This window comes from Hemitrygon akajei, chromosome 9 (genome assembly GCF_048418815.1).
Source record: "Hemitrygon akajei chromosome 9, sHemAka1.3, whole genome shotgun sequence".
In the NCBI taxonomy this organism is placed as follows: Eukaryota; Metazoa; Chordata; class Chondrichthyes; order Myliobatiformes; family Dasyatidae; genus Hemitrygon; species Hemitrygon akajei.
The window spans coordinates 173,836,284-173,857,927 of NC_133132.1; the positions used below are offsets into that span (position 1 = coordinate 173,836,284).

Genomic DNA, 21,644 nt, shown 5'->3' on the forward strand with positions numbered 1-21,644 from the left:
GATAAAATTTACAAGGATGTTGCTGGGACTCGCAGACCAGAGTTATAGGGAAAGGTTGAATAGGTTAGGACTTCATTCCCTGGAGTGTAGGAGAATGAACAGAGATTTGATATAGGTAAATGCAAGCAGGCTTCTTTCCACTGAGGTTGAGTGAGACTAGAACTAGAGGTCATAATTGAAAGGTGAAAGGTGAAATGCTTAAGGGAATATGAGGGGGAACTTTAAGCTGTTCATCCAAGTGGTGGATGCAGGTTTGATTTTGTCATTGAAGAGAAGTGTGGATAAGTACATGGATGGGAGGGGTGTGGAGAGCTATGGTCCCAGATAGGGTCAATGGGAATAGGCAAAATGACAGTTCAGCATGGACAAGATGGGCTGGAAGGTCTTTTCTGTACAGTATTGCTTTGTGAATCTAAACCCAGTTCTTAACGAAACACAGCAGGGTGAACTATAACAAGTTGCTTCTACAGATTGTTCTTCATTTAATGAATTCAATTGATGTTATTTTACCTCTTCGACTACAGCAGGAAAAAAATACAGAATAAGCAATAAACAAAACTGAACAGTAGATGGAAAGTAATGTGGTATCAATAAGTAAAGAAACCAGGTACAGCATCTACGATCCCAACCACTGTCACCAAACTCATAGTTCCCTTATCCCGCACAGCTCACATCTACCTCCAAATGCATTTCATTTGGCTTTGTATCTGTACTCAACACGACAACAACAAACTTGAATCTAATCTAATCTACCCAAGATCCACACACCAGACCATCTGGGTAGGCTATTGTCTCTGCCTACTCTTCCCTACTGAACTTGTGTCCTCATATCTCGACTGCATTCTATTTCCCTTGACTCAGTCCCTTCCTACCTACATCAGCGACACTTCTCACGCCCTCGATCTTCTACATAGAACATAGAATAGTACAGCACATTACAGGCCCTTCGGCCCACAATGTTATGCCGACCCTCAAACCCTGCCTCCCATATAAACCCCCACCTTAAATTCCTCCATATACCTGTCTAGTAGTCTCTTAAACTTCACTAGTGTATCTGCCTCCACCACTGACTCAGGCAGTGCATTCCACGCACCAACCACTCTCTGAGTGAAAAACCTTCCTCTAATATCCCCCTTGAACTTCCCTCCCCTTACCTTAAAGCCATGTCCTCTTGTACTGAGCAGTGGTGCCCTGGGGAAGAGGCGCTGGCTGTCCACTCTGTTATTCCTCTTAATATCTTGTACACCTCTATCATGTCTCATCTCATCCTCCTTCTCTCCAAAGAGTAAAGCCCTAGCTCCCTTAATCTCTGATCATAATCCATACTCTCTAAACCAGGCAGCATCCTGGTAAATCTCCTCTGTACCCTTTCCAATGCTTCCACATCCTTCCTATAGTGAGGCAACCAGAACTGGACAAAGTACTCCAAGTGTGGCCTAACTAGAGTTTTATAGAGCTGCATCATTACATCACGTCTCTTAAACTCTATCCCTCAACTTATGAAAGCTAACACCCCATAAGCTTTCTTAACTACCCTATCTACCTGTGAGGCAACTTTCAGGGATCTGTGGACATGTACCCCCAGATCTCTCTGCTCCTCCACACTACCAAGTATCCTGCCATTTACTTTGTACTCTGCCTTGGAGTTTGTCCTTCCAAAGTGTACCACCTCACACTTCTCCGGGTTGAACTCCATCTGCCACTTCTCAGCCCACTTCTGCATCCTATCAATGTCTCTCTGCAATCTTCGACAATCCTCTTTACTATCTACAACACCACCAACCTTTGTGTCATCTGCAAACTTGCCAACCCATCCTTCTACCCCCACATCCAGGTCGTTAATAAAAATCACAAAAAGTAGAGGTCTTAGAACCTTGTGGGATACCACTAGTCACAACCCTCCAATCTGAATGTACTCCCTCCACCACGACCCTCTGCCTTCTGCAGGCAAGCCAATTCTGAATCCACCTGGCCAAACTTCCCTGGATCCCATGCCTTCTGACTTTCTGAATAAGCCTACCTTGTGGAACCTTGTCAAATGCCTTACTAAAATCCATGTAGGTCACATCCACTGCACCACCCTCATCTATATGCCTGGTCACCTCCTCAAAGAACTCTATCAGGCTTGTTAGGCATGATCTGCCCTTCACAAAGCCGTGCTGACTGTCCCTGATCAGACTATGATTCTCTAAATGCCCATAGATCCTATCTCTAAGAATCTTTTCCAACAGCTTTCACACCACAGTCGTAAGGCTCACTGGTCTGTAATTACCTGGACTATCCCTACTACCTTTTTTGAAAAAGGGGACAACATTCGCCTCCCTCCAATCCTCCAGTACCATTCCCGTGGACAATGAGGACATAAAGATCCTAGCCAGATGTTCAGCAATCTCTTCCCTTGCCTCGTGGGGCAGCCTGGGGAATATTCCGTCAGGCCCCGGGGACTTATCCGTCCTAATGTATTTTAACAACTCCAACACCTCCTCTCCCTTAATATCAACATGCTCCAGAACATCAACCTCACTCATATTGTCCTCACCATCATCAAGTTCCCTCTCAGTGGTGAATACCGAAGAGAAGTATTCATTGAGGACCTCGCTCACTTCCACAGCCTCCAGGCACATCTTCCCACTTTTATCTCTAATCAGTCCTACCTTTACTCCTGTCATCCTTTTGTTCTTTACATAATTGAAGAATGCCTTGGGGTTTTCCTTTACCCTACTCGCCAAGGCCTTCTCATGCCCCCTTCTTGCTCTTCTCAGCCCCTTCTAAAGCTCCTTTCTTGCTACCCTATATTCCTCAACAGACCCATCTGATCCTTGCTTCCTAAACCTCATGTATGCTGCCTTCAACCACCTGACTAGATTTTCCACTTCACTTGTCACCTATGGTTCCTTCACCCTACCATTCTTTATCTTCCTCACCGGGACAAATTTATCCCTAACATCCTGCAAGAGATCCTTAAACATCGACCACATTTCCATAGTACATTTCCCTGAAAAAACATCATCCCAATTCACACCCGCAAGTTCTAGCCTTATAGCCTCATAATTTGCCCTTCCCAAATTACAAATTTTCCTGTCCTCTCTGATTCTATCCTTTTCCATGATAATGCTAAAGGTCAGGGAGTGGTGATCACTGTCCCCCAGATACTCACCCACTGAGAGATCTGTGACCTGACCCGGTTCGTTACCTAATACTAGATCTAGTATGGCATTCCCCCTAGTCAGCCTGTCAGCATACTGTGACAGGAATCCGTCCTGGACACACTTAACAAACTCTGCCCCATCTAAACCTTTGGAACTAATCAAGTGCCAATCAATATTAGGGAAGTTAAATTCACCCATGATAATAACCCTGTTATTTTTGCACCTTTCCAAAATCTGCCTCCCAATCTGCTCCTCGGTATCTCTGCTGCTACCAGGGGGCCTATAGAATAGCCCCAGTAGAGTAACTACTCCCTTCCTGTTCCTGACTTCCACCCATACTGACTCAAAAGAGGATCCTGCTACATTACCCGACCTTTCTGCAGCTGTAATAGTATCCCTGACCAGTAATGCCACCCCTCCTCCCCTTTTTCCCCCTCTCTATCCCTTTTAAAGCACTGAAATACAGGAATATTGAGAATCCATTCCTGCCCTGGTGCCAGCCAAGTCTCTGTAATGGCCACTACATCATAATTCCATGTATGTATCCAAGCTCTCAGTTCATCACCTTTGTTCCTGATGCTTCTTGCATTGAAGTACACATACTTTAGCCCTTCTACCTTACTACCTTTACACCCTTTATTCTGCTGCTCTTTCCTCAAAGCCTCTCTATATGTTAGATCTGTAACTTTCAATTCCCTGGCCTTGACCACCTCATCTTCACCATGCATGTTCAGTTCCTACCCACTCCTACTCCCATCAAGAAGGTCTCAAAGCTCTCTGCTTCTTCCTTCACAAAAGAACCACCCAAACCCACTCCACCTCCACCCTCCTCTGTCTGGCAGAACTGGCCCTTACCCCAAACAATTTTTTTCAGTTATCCTACTATCTCCAAACTTAGGGGGTAGCCATCAGCACTCACATGGGCCCACGCTATGCCTGCCTTTTTGTTGGTTATGTAGTACAGTCTACGTTCAAAACTTCCCTGGTAATGCTCCCCAACTCTTCCTATGCTACACTGATGAGCTTGCCAATTTTATCAACTTTTCCTCCAACTTTCATCCTGCCCTAAATTCACTTGGTCCATTTCCAACACCTTCCTCCCCTTTGCTGATTTCTCAGTCTCCATTTCTGGAGACAAACTGTCTACCGACATCTTTGACAAACCTACCGATTCCCAGGGTTATTTTGACTAAACCTCTTCTCACACTATCTCCTGTAAAAAGGCTATTCCCTTTTCTCATGGAACCTGATAGGAGAGCACAAAAGACCGTGGAAGAAGGGGAAGGGGGAGGAGAACCAGAGGAAGGTGATGGGCAGGTAAGAAGAGAAGGTGTGAGAGAGAAAGAAAAATGGGGAATGATAAAGGAAAAGGGGTTCATACCATCAGGTTGGAGGCTACTCAGACAGAATATAAGGTGTTGCTCATTCAGCCTGAGGGTGGCCTTATCGTGGCACTCGAGGAGGCCAAGGACTAACATGCTGGAATAGGAATGGAAAGCAGAATTGAAATGGGTGGCCGCTGTGAAATCCTGCTTGTGGTGGACAGAGCCAACATGCTTGATGAATTGATCTCCCAATCTACAGTGCGACTCACCGATATACAGTACAGGAGGCCACACTGGGAACACCCGATACAGTGGATGACCCCAAGTGTCGCCTCACCTAGAAGGACTGTTTGGGGCCCAGAATGGTAGTGAGGGAGGAGGTGTAGGAGCAGGTGTGGCACTTGTTCTACTTGCAAGGATAAGTACCAGGAGGGAGATTAGTGGGAAGATAGAAGTGGACAAGGGAGTCGTGTAGGGAGCGATCGTTGTGCAAAGCGGAAACTAGAGGGGAGGGAAAGATGTTCTTGGTGGTGCGATCCTGTTGGAGATAGTGGGAATTACAGAGAATTGTGTGTTGAATACGGAGGCTTGTGGCATGGTAGGTGAGGACAAGAGGAACCCTATCCTTGGTGTAGCAGCAGGAGGATGGGGTGAGGGCAGACATGTGCAAAATGGAAGAGATGCCGATAAGTAGAGTGTTGTTGATGCAGGAAGGAAAGCTCCTTTCTTTGAAGGAGGACATCTCAGTTGTTTTGAAATGAAAAACCTCATCCTGAGAGCAAATGCAGTGGGGACAGAGGAATTGAAAAAAGGGAATGGCATTTTTACAAGTGACAGGGTGTGAAGAGGTATAGTCCAGGTGGCTGTGAGAATCAGTGAGTTTTTAAAACATATCAGTAAACTGTCTCCAGAGATAGAGACAGAGAGATGGAGAAAGGAGAGAGAGGTGTCAGAAATGGACCAAGTAAATTTGCAGGTCGGGTGGAAGTTGGACGAAAAGTTCATGAAGCGGACAAGCTCAGCATGAGCGCAAGAAGCAGCTCCAATGTGTCATCAATATAGCGTAGGAAAATTTGGGAAGCAATGCTCATATAGGTTTGGAACATAGACTGTTCCACGCTGCCAACGAAAAGGCAAGCAAAGCCGGGACCCATGCGAATGTCCATGGCTACACCTTGGGTCTAAAGGAAGTGGGAGGAGCCAAAGGAGAAATTGTTGAGGTGAAGACAAGTTCCACCAGACAAAGGATGGTGGTGGTGAAGGGGAACTGGTTAGGTCTGTTGTCCAGAAAGAAGTGGAGAGCTTTAAGGCTCTCTGATGTGGGTTAAGTGACACAGTCTGTATATCCAATTGTTCAGTGTGTTCCCCAGTGGTTACAGTATGCATGATTCTGGAAAGCTCTAGAAGCTTCTCTCGGTATTGCATTATTTGAATAGGGGCTTTCTCATTGGTTAACTCTTATCTATGAATTTAAATTTTTCTTATTTATGTTGTATATAAAGAACTGACTGTATAGAGGTACCATCTCCTTTTTCCTTTTTTCTCTCTATTCTGCTACTGGTCTCTGCTCCTGTTACTGTTCCACACACACACCACTCTCTGCGTAAACTCTAACAACCCCCCCCCCCACCCCCATATTTTCCTTCAATCACCTTAAAATTATGCACACAAAATGCTTAATGAACTCCTTGGGTCAGGCACTGTCTATTGAAATGAACAGTTGATATTTCCGGGCTGAAACCCTTCTTCAGGACTGGAAAAGCAGGCAGAAGAGGCCAGAATAAAAATGTGGGGGAGGGGAAGATGGCTGGACCGAAGGCGAGAGGTGATTCCTTAAAATTATGCCTCCCTATGTTAGCCATTTTCGTCTTGGGAAAAAGTATTTGGCTATCCACTCGATCTATACTGTCTTATACACCTTGCAGTTCAGCAGCCAAAAAGTGTAGGTAAAATTAGTTTACAGATACAGTGTGAACCCATGTGTAAAAGACACTTCAGCCCACGTTTGTCTGCTGCTATTTCTGAATGGACTTTACCTTAATGAATGTGAGTAGAGCAGATCTTGGCTCCAGCTTAGTGGCTGTCTGATCAAGTTGAGACTGGTTGAGCAAGTTTTCCATCTCCGGCAGCTTGAATACTATTCTAGTCAATCCTGCCAATTGTTCCATGCTTCCATTTCCTTTTTTTAAAAAAAAAGGTAATATAATCACTTTAAGGTCAGGTTTAAGAATGAATTAAACAGAACTAAATGTTGCTGATAAATTCAACCGTTATCACATCCACTTAAGATGAGATTAGATTTGTCACAAGTACATTGAAACACAGTCACTTGTGTCATCATCAGTGACGTACTGGGGGCAGCCACAAGTGTCACCACACTTCCAGTGCCAACACAGCATGCCAAGGCATACTAACCCTAATTTTGTGCATCTTTGGAATGTGGGAGGAAACCAGAGCACCCAGAGGAAATCCACATGGTCATGGGGAGACTGTACAAACTCCTTACAGACATTAGTAAGAATCAAACCCTGATCAGTGTTTGCTGGTGCTATGAAACGATTGCACTAACTGTATGTGATTGCATCACCCCCTAGACTTGGTCTAAAGATTACATTATTGTCATAATTCTAACCAACATGTAATCTGTACTTATTAATCAAATGCTCCAGACATCTACAATATATAGTTAATATGAGGGACTCCAAGATTTGGAGAAAAATGAAAGAAGCTATTTAAAATAATATATTCACTTCAATGATTTTTAAACCTTTGAACCTTTTTTAAACATTTAAGACATTCTTCTCACAAATACACACTCCCTTCTCACTCCTCATAAAGAAAACTAATTTTATTGACATGATCACGCTTGAACTTTGCAATTTGGATCTGAATGACCTACACCATACTAACAGAACTTTAGAGGTCACAGTAATCTTTCAAACAAACCAGGTAAAAGAATCAGTTTTGATTATAAAGTAGTTGAAAGTCTAGATTTTCCTGAATGATTCTTAAGAGTGAATATCTTATTTCTTATTTATAGCATATTTCTTCCAATTAAAATTTAGTTGAGGGAAGTCACTGGTCTAACACCCTTTGATTAGCCTGGACAGATTTCTGAAAAATCAAAAAAATATATATTATGGTCCTGATAAGTAAGTAAGAGAAAAATGCAGATTTTTCCCCATCTGCATCCAGTGTTTCATGTCTTGTTTCAGTAAGACATGATTTTAACTTCACTTCAAGTGAGGTAAGGCCGGGTAAGCTCCTTTAATTAATTTAATTAGCTTAGGAGTGTGTAATGGAGGCAGCAGTTAGGGCAGTTGAGTGCTCCGTTTGCAGTATGTGGGAAGTTAGGGCGAGCACAGCTGTCCCTGATGACTACACCTGCAAAAGGTGCATCCAGCTGCAGCTCCTGACAAACCATGTTAGGGAACTGGAGCTGGAGCTGGATGAACTTCATATCATTTATGAGGCAGAGGCAGAAATAGACAGGAGTTACAGGGAGATGGTCACCCCTAATAGTAAGGAGACAGGTAGCTGGGTGACTGTCAGGAGAGGGAAGGGGATTAGACAGAATAAGCAGAGCACCCCTGTGGCCGTTCCCATCAATAATAAGTATACCGTTTTGGATACTGTTGGTGGGGACGACCTACCAGAGACAAGATTCAGTGGTTGCATCTCTGGCACTGAGGCGGGACCCTCAGCTCAGAAGGGAAGGAGGGAAAAGAGGAGAGCAGCAGTGATAGGGGATTTGATAGATAAGAGGTTCTGTGGAAGAGATCGAGAATCCCGGATGGTCTGTTGCCTCCCTGGTGCCAGGGTCTGCGATATCTCGGATCGAGTTCTCAGTATTCTCAAGAGGGAGGGTGAGCAGCCGGATGTCGTGGTCCATGTAGGGACCAATGACGTGGGTAGGAAGAGTGAGGAGGTCCTGAAAGGTGAGTTTAGGGAGTTAGGCGCCAAGTTAAAGGGCAGGACCTCCAGGATAGCAATCTCAGGATTGCTACCAGTGCCACGTGCAGGCGGGTTTAGAGATAGTAAGATAGCGCAGATCAACACGTGACTGAAGACATGGTGCAGGAGGGAGGGCTTCAGATTTATAGATAATTGGGCAGTTTTCCAGGGAAGGTGGGACTTGTTCCGGCGGGACGGTTTATATCTGAACTGGAGGGGGACAAATAATCTTGCAGGTAGGTTTGCTAGAGAGGCTCCAGTGGATTTAAACTAGATACAAGGGGGGAGGGGAACCAGAGTGTAGGAACAGGTGTATGGGAGAAGGAGGAAAAAGAAGATAGTAAAGTTGTTTGCACTGTTAGAGATAAACAGAGAGGAAGAGGTGGAGAATTTCTTAAATGCATTTATTTTAATGCTAGGTGCTTTGTAAGAAAGGTGGATGAGCTTAGAGCATGGATTGATACCTGGCGCTCCAGACCAGTTCAGAAGCAGGTGAAAACCTGGCCAGCAGGAGCCATCTCTGCTCTTCAAGACTGCTTTGAGCACACTGACTGGCACATGTTCAGGGAGGCTGCAACTGATGGCGACTCTACCAACTTAGAGGAATACACAGCATCAGTGACCAGCTACATCAGCAAGTGCATTGATGATGTTACTCTGTCCAAGACCATCACTATACGTGCCAACCAGAAGCCATGGATGACCACAGAGGTTCGTGAGCTGCTGAGGTCCCGCGACTCCGCCTTTAGCGCAGGCAACAAGGCAGCTCTAACAACAGCAAGAGCCAAACTCTCCCAAGCCATCAGAGGGGCAAAACGTGCACATGCCCTGCTAATCCACAGTTACTTCCAGGACAGCGGCGACATGCGGCGCATGTGGAAGGGCATCCAGGACATCACCAATTACAAGACAACATCACCTGACTGTGCAGGTGATGCCTCCCTCCCAAATGCGCTGAATAACTTCTACGCCCAGTTTGAGGCAGAAAATGACGTGGCGGCGAGTAAGTCCACCCCTCCTACAAATGACCAGGTACTGTGTCTCTCCGTGGCCGACGTGAGAAGTACCTTGTGCAGGGTCAACCCACGGAAGGCTGCTGGACCAGACAGCATCCCTGGTAGAGTGCTCAGAGGATGTGCAGACCAGCTAGCAGATGTTCTCACTGACATCTTCAACATCTCCCTGAGCAGCGCCACCATTCCAACCTGCCTAAATGACTACCGTCCCGTTACACTTACATCCATCATCATGAAATGTTTTGAGAGGCTCGTCATGAGGCATATCAAGACACTGCTGCCCCCCTCACTGGACCCCCTGCAGTTTGCGTACCGTCCCAACTGCTCAACAGATGACGCCATTGCCACCACCCTCCACCTGGCCCTAACCCACCTGGACAAAAAAGACATACGTTCGGATGCTGTTCATAGACTTTAGTTCAGCATTCAACACAATCATCCCTCAGAAACTTATTGGAAAGCTGAGCCTATTGGGCCTGAACACCTCCCTCTGCAACTGGATCCTAGACTTCCTGACTGGGAGACCTCGACTTCAGGAGGGCACAGAGCGACCACTCCCCGCTGAACATCGACGGCTCCTCGGTAGAGATCGTAAAGAGCACCAAATTTCTTGGTGTTCACCTGACGGAGAATCTCACCTGCTCCCTCAACACCAGCTCCATAGCAAAGAAAGCCCAGCAGCGTCTTTACTTTTTGCAAAGGCTGAGGAAAGTTCATCTCCCACCCCCCATCCCCATCACATTCTACAGGGGTTGTATTGAGAGCATCCTGAGCAGTTGCATCAGTGCCTGGTTCGGAAACTGTACCATCTCGGATCGCAAGACGCTGCAGCAGATAGTGAGGTCAGCTGAGAAGATCATTGGGGTCTCTCTTCCCGCCATCACGGACATTTACACTACATGCTGCATCCGCAAAGGAAACAGCATTATGAAGGAACCCACGCACACCTCATACAAACTCTACTCCCTCCTGCCGTCTGGGAAAAGGCTCCGAAGCATTCGGGCTCTCACGACCAGACTATGTAACAGTTTCTTCCCCCAGGCTATCAGACTCCTCAATACCTGAAGCCTGGACTGACACCTTGCCCTACTGTCCTGTTTATTATTTATTGTAATGCCTGCACTGTTTTTGTGCACTTTATGCAGTCCAGTGTAGGTCTATAGTCTAGTGTAGCTTTCTCTGTGTTTTTTTTTATTACGTAGTTCAGTCTAGTTTTTTGTACTGTGTCATGTAAACCATGGTCCTGAAAAACGTCTCATTCTTACTATGCACCAGCAGTTATAGTCGAAATGACAATAAAAGTTGACTTGACTTGAAATATGATGTTGTAGCTATTAGTGAAACATGGTTGCAGGATGGGTGTGATTGGCAACTAAATATTCCTGGATTTTGTTGCTTCAGGTGTGATAGAATCAGAGGGACAAGAGGGGGAGGTGTTGCATTGCATGTCAGAGAAAATATTACAGTGGTGCTCTGGCAGGATAGATTAGAGGGCTCATCTAGGGAGGCTATTTGGGTGGAATTGAGGAATGGAAAACGTGTAGTAACACTTATAGGGGTGTATTATAGACCACCTAATGGGGAGTGAATTGGAGGAGCAAATTTGTAAGGAGACAGCAGATATTTGTAATAGGCACAGGGTTGTGATTGTATGGCATTTTAATTTTCCACACATAGACTGGGAAGCCAATACTGTAAAAGGGCTGAATGGTTTGGAGTTTGTAAAATGTGTGCAGGATAGTTTTACATAGAGGTACATAGTTTTACATAGTAATACATGGAGGTACTGACTAGAGAAGGGGCAGTATTGGATCTTCTGTTAGGGAATGAAAAAGGTCAGGTGACAGAGGTATGTGTTGGGGAGCACTTCGGGTCTAGTGATCACAGTACCATTAGTTTCAATATAATTATGGAGAAGGATAGGACTGGACCCAGGGTTGAGATTTTTGATTGGAGAAAGGCTAACTTTGAGGAGATGCAAAAGGATTAAGAAGGAGTGGATTGGGACAATTTGTTTTATGGGAAGGATGTAATAGAGAAATAGATGTCATTTAAAGGTGAAATTTTGAGGGTACAGAATCTTTATGTTCCTGTTAAGTTGAAAGGAAAGGTTAAAAGTTTGAGAGAGCCATGGTATTCAAGGGATATTGGAAACATGGTTTGGAAAAAAAGAGATATCTACAATAAATATAGGCAGCATGGAGTAAATGAGATGCTCGAGGAATATAAAGAATGTAAAAAGAAACTTAAGAAAGAAATTAGAAAAGCTAAAAGAAGATACGAGGTTGCTTTGGCAAGTAAGGTGAAAATAAATCCAAAGGGTTTCTACAGTTATATTAATAGCAAAAGGATAGTGAGGGATAAAATTGGTCCCTTAGAGAATCAGAGTGGACAACTATGTGTGGAACCAAAAGAGATGGGGGAGATTTTGAATGATTTCTTTTCTTTGGTATTCACTAAGGAGAAGGATATTGAATTGTGTAAGGTAAGGGAAACAAGTAGGGAGGTTATGGAAACTATGATGATTATAGAGGAGGAAGTACTGGCGCTTTTAAGGAATATAAAAGTGGATAAATCTCCGGGTCTTGACAGGATATTCCCTAGGACCTTGAGGGAAGTTAGTGTAGAAATAGCAGGGGCTCTGACAGAAATATTTCAAATGTCATTAGAAATGGGGATGGTGCCGGAGGATTGGCATATTGCTCATGTAGTTCCATTGTTTAAAAAGGGTTCTAAGAGTAAACCTAGCAATTATAGGCCTGTCAGTTTGATGTCAGTGGTGGGTAAATTAATGTATTCTTAGAGATGGTATATATAATTATCTGGATAGACAGGGTCTGATTAGGAACAGTCAACATGGATTTGTGCATGGAAGATCATGTTTGACAAACCTTATTGAATTTTTTGAGGAGGTTACTAGGAAAGTTGACGAGGGTAAAGCAGTGGATGTTGTCTATATGAACTTCAGTAAGGCCTTTGACAAGGTTCCACACGGAAGGTTAGTTAGGAAGGTTCAATCGTTAGGTATTAATATTGAAGTAGTAAAATGGATTCAACAGTGGCAAGATGGGAGATGCCAGAGAGTAGTGGTGGATAACTGTTTGTCAGGTTGGAGGCCAATGACTAGTGGTGTGCCTCAGGGATCTGTACTGGGACCAATGTTGTTTGTCATATACATTAATGATTTGGATGATGGGGTGGTAAATTGGATTAGTAGGTATGCAGATGATACTAAGGTAGGTGGCGTTGTGGATAATGAAGTAGGTTTTCAAAGTTTGCGGAGATTTAGGCCAGTTAGAAGAGTGGGCTGAAAGATGGCAGATGGAGTTTAATGCTGATAAGTGTGAGGTGCTACATTTTGGTAGGACTAATCAAAATAGGACATACATGGTAAATGGTAGGGCATTGAGGAATGCAGTAGAACAGAGTGATCTAAGTAAACTACTTAAGAACTTTTTAAAAGCTATTATTAATGCTTTTTGAGAGAGTGATTTAGATGCATATCATATTTTTACTGTGTAATTTATGTAATTAGTTTTGCTAAAACAAGTGTATGGGACATTGGAAAAAATGTTGAATTTCCCCATGGGGATGAATAAAGTATCTATCTATCTATCTATCTAGGAATAATGGTGCATAGATCACTGAAGGTGGAATCTCATGTGGATAGGGTGGTGAAGAAAGCTTTTGGTATGCTGGCCTTTATAAATCAGAGTATTGAGTGTAGGAGTTGGGATGTAATGTTAAAATTGTACAAGACATTGGTAAGGCCAAATTTGGAGTATCGTGTACAGTTCTGGTCACCGAATTATAGGAAAGATGTCAACAAAATAGAGAGAGTACAGAGGAGGTTTACTAGAATGTTACCTGGGTTTCAGCACCTAAGTTACAGAGAAAGGTTGAACAAGTTAGGTCTTTATTTTTTGGAGCGTAGGAGGTTGAGGGGGGACTTGATAGAGGTATTTAAAATTATGAGGGGGATAGATAGAGTTGACGTGGATAGGCTTTTTCCATTGAGAGTAGGGGAGATTCAAACGAGGACATGAGTTGAGAGTTAGGGGGCAAAAAGCTCAGGGGTAACATGAGGGGGAATTTCTTTACTCAGAGAGTGGTAGCTGTGAGGAACGAGCTTCCAGTAGAAGTGGTAGAGGCAGGTTCAATATTGTCATTTTAAAAAAAATTGGATAGGTATATGGACAGGAAAGGAATGGAGGGTTATGGGCTTAGTCCAGGCCAGTGGGACTAGGTGAGTGTAAGTATTGGGCACGGACTAGAAGGGCCGAGATGCCCTGTTTCCGTGCTGTAATTGTTATATGGTTATATGGTTAAAGATTAATACCAGGGCGTGATTTTAAATGTTCGAAGTTCAACATAGATTCATTATCAAATTTTATATATATATGATACTGAGAATAATTTTCTTGCAGGCATACCCAATAAATCCATGATAGAATAATAACTAATAGAATCAATGAAAGACTGCATCAACTGGGCGTTCAACCAGTGTGCAACAAACTCTGCAAATACAAACAGAAGGAAGTGATAATTGTAATAATTTATATTTCAACTTTAGCGACCAGGAGCAAACCTCACCATTGTAAAATAATCAGCATCAATTTCACTTGAGCTTTGTGTATACTGGGTGGCTGATTTGCTTTCAGTTTTATAGGAAATTTCATTTACTACCTCATTCATAGGAAGTTTCATTCATAGGAAATTTTTCCTACCTGTGGCCATCAAGCTTTACAACTCCTCTCTCGGAGTATCAGACACCCTGAGCCAACAGGCTGGTCCTGGACTAATTTCCACTTGGAATAATTTACTTACTATTATTTAATTGTTTATGGTTTTATATTGCTATATTTCTACACTATCCTTGGTTGGTGCGACTGTAATGAAACCCAATTTCCCTCGGGATCAATAAAGTATGTCTGTCTGTCTGTTATAGTGAAAATTAGATTTGTTTGGATAACATCAGGACAGATATCTTCATTCACCACAGCTCTGCACTGATTCCACAATCTACAGACTCACTTTCAAGGAGTCTACTTCTCAAAGTTTGAAGTAAATTTATTATTAAATCCCAGATCTGTCACACATACTCCTTTGAGATTTATTTCCTTGCAGGCATTCACAGTACAACAAGGAAATGCAATCGGACAGGAGATTTCACTCGGGTCCACTGACCCAGTATGGAAAGCAGCAACTCACTGCAGTTTGTTTGGAGTTCTGACCAGTGACCAGTCGGTGTTTGGGATTGATTAGCATGAACAAATTAAAGGAAGGCAGGGGCACGCACAGCGGCCATCACTGGAGTAGACAAAGTCAGTGGTGACTTTGAGGCTTCAGTGAAGAGAAGCTTCAGTCAGAGGAAGCAAAAAGCAAAAGCTCCAGGCCAAGTTTTTTCCCTCCCTTCTTTGCATTTGCACAGTTAGGACAGTAGAGATGTTAGGCAGGATAGTGAAATGCTCCTCTTATCGGATGTGTGAAGGCAGGGAGACCTCCAGAATCCCTGACCGCTACAACAGCAAGAAGTACATCCAGCAGCAGCTTCTAACAATCTGCTTTAGAGAGTTGGAGCTGGAACTGAATGAACTTCAGATCACTTGGGAGGCTGAGGAGGTGAAAGATAGGACATTTAGAAATGTAGTTACACGCAAGGTGCAGGACACAGGAAACTGGGTGGCAGTCAGAAAGCAGAAAGGGGTTAAGGAGCCAGTGCAGAGTACCCCTGTGGACATCCCCCTCAACAACAGGTGTATCACTTTGGATACTGTTGGGGGGGTAGGGGGAAAAATAACCTGACAGAGGAAAGTCACAGTGGGAGAAAAGGCACACTGTGGTGATTGTAGATTTGTTAGTAAATGGAACAGAAAGGAGAACAAGATTTCTGGATGGTATATTGCCTCCCGGGTGCCAGGGTCCAGGACATCTCGCATCAAATCCTCAGCATTCTAAAGTGGGAGGGTGAACAGCCAGATGAGGTTCTGTATAGGGAATTAAGGGAGTTAGGTGCTATGCTAAAAGGGAGGACTTAAAGGATTGTGATCTCAGGATTGCTACCCGTGCCACATGTTGATGAGGAATGGACTGATTAAGAATAGTCAGCATGGCTTTGTGCGTGATAAGTCCTGCCTAACCAATCTTTTTGAGTTTTTCAAGGAAGTTACCAGGAAAGTGGATGACAACAAGGCAATGCATGTTGTCTGCATGGACTTTAGCAAGGTATTTGACAAGTCTGTCATGGGAGGTTGGTCAAGAAGGTTCAGTTACTTGGCATTCAAGATGAGGTAGTAAATTTGATTAGACTTTGGCTTTGTGGTTGAAGCCAAAGAGTGGTACTAGATGGCTGCCCCTCTGACTGGAGGCCTGTGACTAGTGGTATGCCACAGGGATCGGTGCTGGGTCCGTTGTCATTTAGTCATCTACATCAATGATCTGGATGAAAATGTAAAATGAAAATAACTGGATTAGTGAATTTGCATATGACACTGGGTGGTGTAGTGGACAGTGAGGAAGGCTATCATAGCTTGGAGAGGGATCTGCGACAGCTGGAAAAATGGTCTGAAAAATGGAAGATAGAATTTAATGCAGACAAGTGTGAAGTTTAGCACTTTGGTAGGACCAACCAGGGTAGATTCTACACAGTGAACAGGAGGGCACTGAGGAGTGTGGTAGAACAAAGGGAGCAGAGAATGCAAGTCCATAATTCATTGAAAGTGGGGGCACATGCGTATAAGCTTTTGGCACATTGGCCTTCATAAGTCAACGTATTGAGTACAGAAGATGGGATGTTATGTTGAAGTTGTATGTGATGTTGGTGAGGCCTAATTTGGAGTATTGTGTGCAGTTTTGGTCACCTACCCTTAAGAAAGATGTAAACAAGTTTGAAAGAGTTCAGAGAAAGTTTACAAGGATGTTGCTGGGTTTGGAGGACCTGAGTTATGAAGAAAGATTAAGTATATTAGGACTGTACTCTTTAGAACATAGAAAATTGAGAGGAAATTTGATAGAGGTATGCACAAGCCTGCTTGTATTTATCCTATCCATACCCCTGATAAATAGGGTAAATACAAGCAGGCTTTATCCACTGAGGTCAGGTGGGACTACAACCAAAGATCATGGGTCAAGGGTGAAAGGTCAAACCTTTAAGGGGAACATGAAGGGAAACGTCTTCACTCAGAGAGTCGTGAGAGTGTGGAATGAGGTGCCAGCATGCAAGCTCAATTTCAAAGTTTAAGAGAAGGTTGGTAGGTACATGGAAGGTAGGGATATGGAGAGCTAAGGTCTAGGTGCAGGTAGTTAGGAGTTGGCAGTTTAAATGATTTCTGCATGGACAAGATGGGCTGAAGGGCCTGATACTGTGCTGTACATTTCTATGCCTCTATAAGAAGAGAATCAATGAATCTCAGGGTAGTATAAGGTGACATACTGTATATTAGAACTTTGAAGTTCTGACTGACAATCAATGTGCAAAAACAATAAATAAAGAAATAGCACTGGGATTCTCCATATATTTATTTAGTTATGATTAATTTTAATTTGCACATTGGTTGTTTGTCAGTCTTTGATAATGTATAGTTTTCATAATTTCTGTAGGATTTCTTTATTTTCTTGTAAATGCCTGCACAACAATGAATTTCAGGGTAGTACATGGTGACATTTAGGAACTTTGATAATAAAAGTAATCAAAACCAAATTAAAATCCACTTTCAGGGCCACAGTCCATGTATCATATCAACTGAAGGAAATCACATTCTATGTTTCCAGTAAGTGGGGGCAGAGAATAAATTGGATGTCAGCATGTTGTAGACCCAAGCACAGTTGGAATGGTAACTTTTCAAATGGGATACCCTCCAAAGATGCCGCACAATAGCCAGGCTTACTACAATTTACAAGGAAACTCATTCATTAACTCCATCCAACATTAGTCACCTTTTGTGTAACTAGACCAGCAACCCGACAAAACCAATCCCTGAACTGCAAGACCATCCAGACCAACAAGGACTGCTCCCGCTACTCCCTGTACCCTAGGACCATTCCAGTTTGGAACTCCCTGCTGCCACACGTTAAATCTGCCGCTGTCAGTAAAACCTCCAAGTCGCTGCTCTTAAACACCACAATTTAAATTACAACTGCATGCATGAGGGACTGCACGTTTATAGCCCAGTAGCGGCAGTTGGTGCAGCATGGACAAGACAAGACAAGACAAAGATGTCACTTTCCTGGTGCTTCAGTCTTTAATGACAATGAAATGAAATTTATTTTATAGCTGAGAACTCTGGTGCATCTCTGTCTCAGTGAAAGTGACATCGCCGACGAACTGGACTCTGACAACTCAGTCTCGTTCCTCAATCACACTTTATTTACTTGTGCACAAGGAGAGCGGTGTGGCCTCTGCCACCAAACTGCTCTGAAGTTTGAACAAAGAGATGCCACTTTTACACAGAAATCGATTTGTTGTATACAAATATTGATTCATTAGATACGTTGTGCACTTCTAAATCTCATTTGGATATTTCAATACCTATCATAGCGAATACAGTGTTTCAGTTGTTAATAACTAACTAACTACATGTGGTAAAAGCAATAATACTTGATAATTAGTAAAATAACTAGGCCAATAGTAAGTAATAGAATCATGTACTTGCATCTTTATCTTGTCTGGATATGCCTGGTGCCCTGGGTTCCCAGTCTTGAACAGAAAGGCTATACAAGAGCGAGGCTTTCAAGGACATTGTGCAGCCAGGGTGACTGCACAATGTCTGCACACTCTCTCTGTCAGCTTATCATCTTGACTGTTGTTTTATTGAACTTTCACACAGAGAAAGGCTGCCCGGTGCCCGGGTCCAGGATAATTTATCTAACCTGCAGAGGAATTTGCAGTGGGAAGGGAAAGATCCAGTTGTCATGATCCATGTGTGTACCAATAACATGGGTAGAATGAGGAAAGAGGTTCAGCTGAGGGAATTTGAGCAGCTAGGGGCTAAATTAAACAGCAGATCCAAACAGGTGGTAATCTCTGGATTACTATCTGAGCCATGTGCAAATTGGTATAGGGTCAAGAAGATTAGAGAGTTAAGTTGGTGTGGGAGAAGTGGGTTTGAATTCATGTGAAACTGGCACCAGTATTGGGGAAGGAAGGAGCTGTACCAATGGGATGGGCTCCACCTGAACCATGATGGGACCTGGATCCCGGTGAATTACAAAACTAGAGCTGTGGATAGGGCTTTAAGCTAAATAGCAGGGGGAGGGTTTAACAGAATGAATGAATGATCTTTATGGTCATTATACATAGGTACAATGAAACTCTGTCTGGCTTCCTCTCAGGCAATCAAACAAAGCGGTAGATAAAAACAAGACAGTAATACAAAAACGGTATTAAATAGATAAGTAGCAGAAAATAAGTTGCAGCAGCACCGGAATGTCACAGTAATGCACAAAGTGCCGTTAGTGCAAGTATTTGAGTCTTTGTGTGTGCTCACAGTTTCAGTCGTTGTTCTGTGGGAGTGGTGTGATGGAGGCCACAGCTCTGGGGTAGAAGCTGTTCCTCAGTCTACTTGTTCTGGCTTTTAGTGTCCTGAACCTTTTGCTGGATGGCAGTGGGTCAAACAGGGAGTGGCCGGGGTGTGTGGTGTCTCTGGTTATGCTGATTGCTTTCCTCCTGAGTCTGCTGGAATAGATGGTGTCCAGTCCTGGGAGCTCCATCCCGACATTCGCTGGGCCGTCTTCAACACGCGATGCAGGTCTTGTCACTCAGCGGCTGTGCAGCTAGCATACCACACTCTGGCGCTGTTGGTCAGGATGGTTTCAGTTGTGCTTCTGTAGAAGTTAAGCAACAGCTTTTGTGGGAGTTTGGGTTGTTTCAGCTTTCTGAGGAAGAAGAGTCTTTGTTGTGCCTTTTTTACAAGCAACGAGGTGTTGGTGGTCCATGTCAGCTGTTTTGACAACATAACTCCAAGGAACTTTAGGTTTTCCACACTTTCCACTACCTCTCCATGTATATGGAGTGGGGGGAGGGTGTTCTCTGTCCTTTGATCTTCTGAATTCAATGATCATCTCTTTTGTTTTAGAAGTGTTAAGGACCAGGTCGTTGTCCTTACACCACTCCGTCAGATGATCCACCTCGAGCCTGTAGGCTGTTTCATCCTCGTCCGAGATCAGGCTGACCACTGTGATATCGTCCGCAAATTTAATTATGGAGTTGGAGATGTAAATGGGGGTGCAGTCATGTGTGAAGAGTCTGTAGAGCATAGGGCTCAGCACATAGCCCTGCGGGGTGCCTGTTTTTAAGATGAGGATGGTGGAGGTGTGCTTACCAACTCTGACTTGCTGTGGTCGGTCTGTGAGAAAGTCCATGACCCATGAGCACAGGGAGGAGCCAAGGCCAAGAGTGTTCAGTTTGCTGACCAGTTTATGGGGGATGACTGTGTTAAATGCAGAACTGAAGTTCACAAATAACATTCTCACATAAGTGTTCGGTTCCTCGAAGTGAGTCAGAGCAATATGGAGGGCTGTTGTGATTGCATCCTCTGTGGAGTGGTTTGCCCAGTAGGCAAACTGGTGTTTGTCCAGATCAGGTGGGATTGTAGCCTTAATGTGTGAGAGCACAAGTCTCTCGAAGCACTTCATGGCAATGGGTGTCAGCGCTACAGGGCGATAGTCATTCAGGCACTTCACAGCTGATTTTTTGGGCACTGGGATGATGGTGGAGGTTTTAAGGCATGTTGAAACAGCAGCTTGTTGCAGTGAGAGGTTAAATATACTTGTAAACACCTCAGCAAGCTGGTTGGCACATGCTTTCAGTACCCGGCCGGGCACTCCGTCTGAGCCAGCTGCCTTACTCGCATTCGCTTTCCTCAGGGTGGATCTACCCCGATGCTGCTTAAGGACCAGTGTGGACTCATCGTCAGGTGGGTTGATGAGTGGAGCAGCCTCCTCCCCCTGAGTATCAAAGCGGGCAAAGAACTGGATTAGGACATCAGGCAGTGTGGCGTCATCATCTGGTAGCAGATTATTGGTTTTGTAGTCTGTCAGCGCCTTGATGCCTTTCCACATACTGCGGGGGTTGTTGTTATCAAACTGATTTTCAATGCGCAATTTGTATTTGCGCTTTGCATCCCTGATGCCCCTGTGGAGATTCCCCCGTGCTTCACCGTAGGCTTGTTTGTCTCCTGACCTGAAGGCTGCGGAGTGCCCTCACATTGCTGTTAATCCACGGCTTTTGATTTGGAAACACCTTAATTGTCTTTTGTGTTATTACATTTTCTGTGCAAAAACTTAATATATCCTATGGAGAAGTATGGATAAAGTAAAAAGGAGAAGTATAGATAAAGATAAAGAAAAAGCAAAAGATAAAAAAGAGTGGATGAAAAAGAGTAAGAGTGGAGTGAAGAAAAGTCAAGTGCAAAAGAGTAAAAGATTACAAGATTTTAAAGGCACATTATCTGAATGCCTGTAGTATTCTAAACAAGCTCAGTGAACTTGTGGCTCAAATCCGTATAAAGGGGTATGATTTAGTGGCCATTACAGTAGGTGAAGATGAGTTCATGGCCAGATTAGCCATGATCTTACTGAATGGCAGACCAGGCTCGACAGGCCTACAGGCCCAGATGGCCTCCTCCTGCTCCTATTTCTTATAGTTTTAAAGATTCTCCGCTCTGTTCAGAGAACACACACTTTAACCCTGACTTTGCTGAAATTTTCACAAAGGGATCACTTTTCCAGTTAATCCTCTCATGCAACAAGTATACACTTACCACTTGTGTTGGCGTGCACTTTATCCGCAGGCTGACTCAAATACTGCTGTAAAATGCACCGAAACCAGGAATGGATTATAAACGTTTGGTAGGAACTGCATCCCTGGCTTCTGAGAGCATCTACCACGGAGCTGTGGGAAGAGAAAACCAAAGAGTAATTACCGGTAGGCATCTGCAATTATTGCTTCGGTCATGATATGCACAAACTGCTTTGCTCAAAATTAGAACAGTTACTGCATATCTAAAAATATTGGCACATCTGCTCTGATCCCAAATTTTAACATGTCCAACCCATTCCTGTACAGGTGTAAGCCGAAAAGGTGGTTTGTTTTTAAAATAATCACATTGTGCATTTTTGGTCTCAGTAAATTAGCAACTAAATCCACGTACTAGATTGTGTGAGTGGGAGTTGGGGGGGGGGAGGAAGGAATGCGGAGAGTT

At 43.8% G+C, this 21,644-nt stretch overlaps 1 protein-coding gene across 2 annotated transcripts in view; it reads right to left on the reverse strand.

Moving 5' to 3' along the window:
• Positions 1 to 21,644, reverse strand: part of mms22l (MMS22-like, DNA repair protein) — a 251,378-nt gene that overhangs the window by 32,129 nt on the left and 197,605 nt on the right. For both annotated transcript variants that reach the window (XM_073057520.1, XM_073057519.1), the window contains exons 17-18: positions 21,204 to 21,334; positions 6,511 to 6,653 (exon numbers count right to left, since the gene is read on the reverse strand). In XM_073057520.1, the coding sequence (XP_072913621.1) occupies positions 6,511 to 6,653; positions 21,204 to 21,334 (274 nt within the window). The remainder of the gene's footprint in view (positions 1 to 6,510; positions 6,654 to 21,203; positions 21,335 to 21,644) is intronic.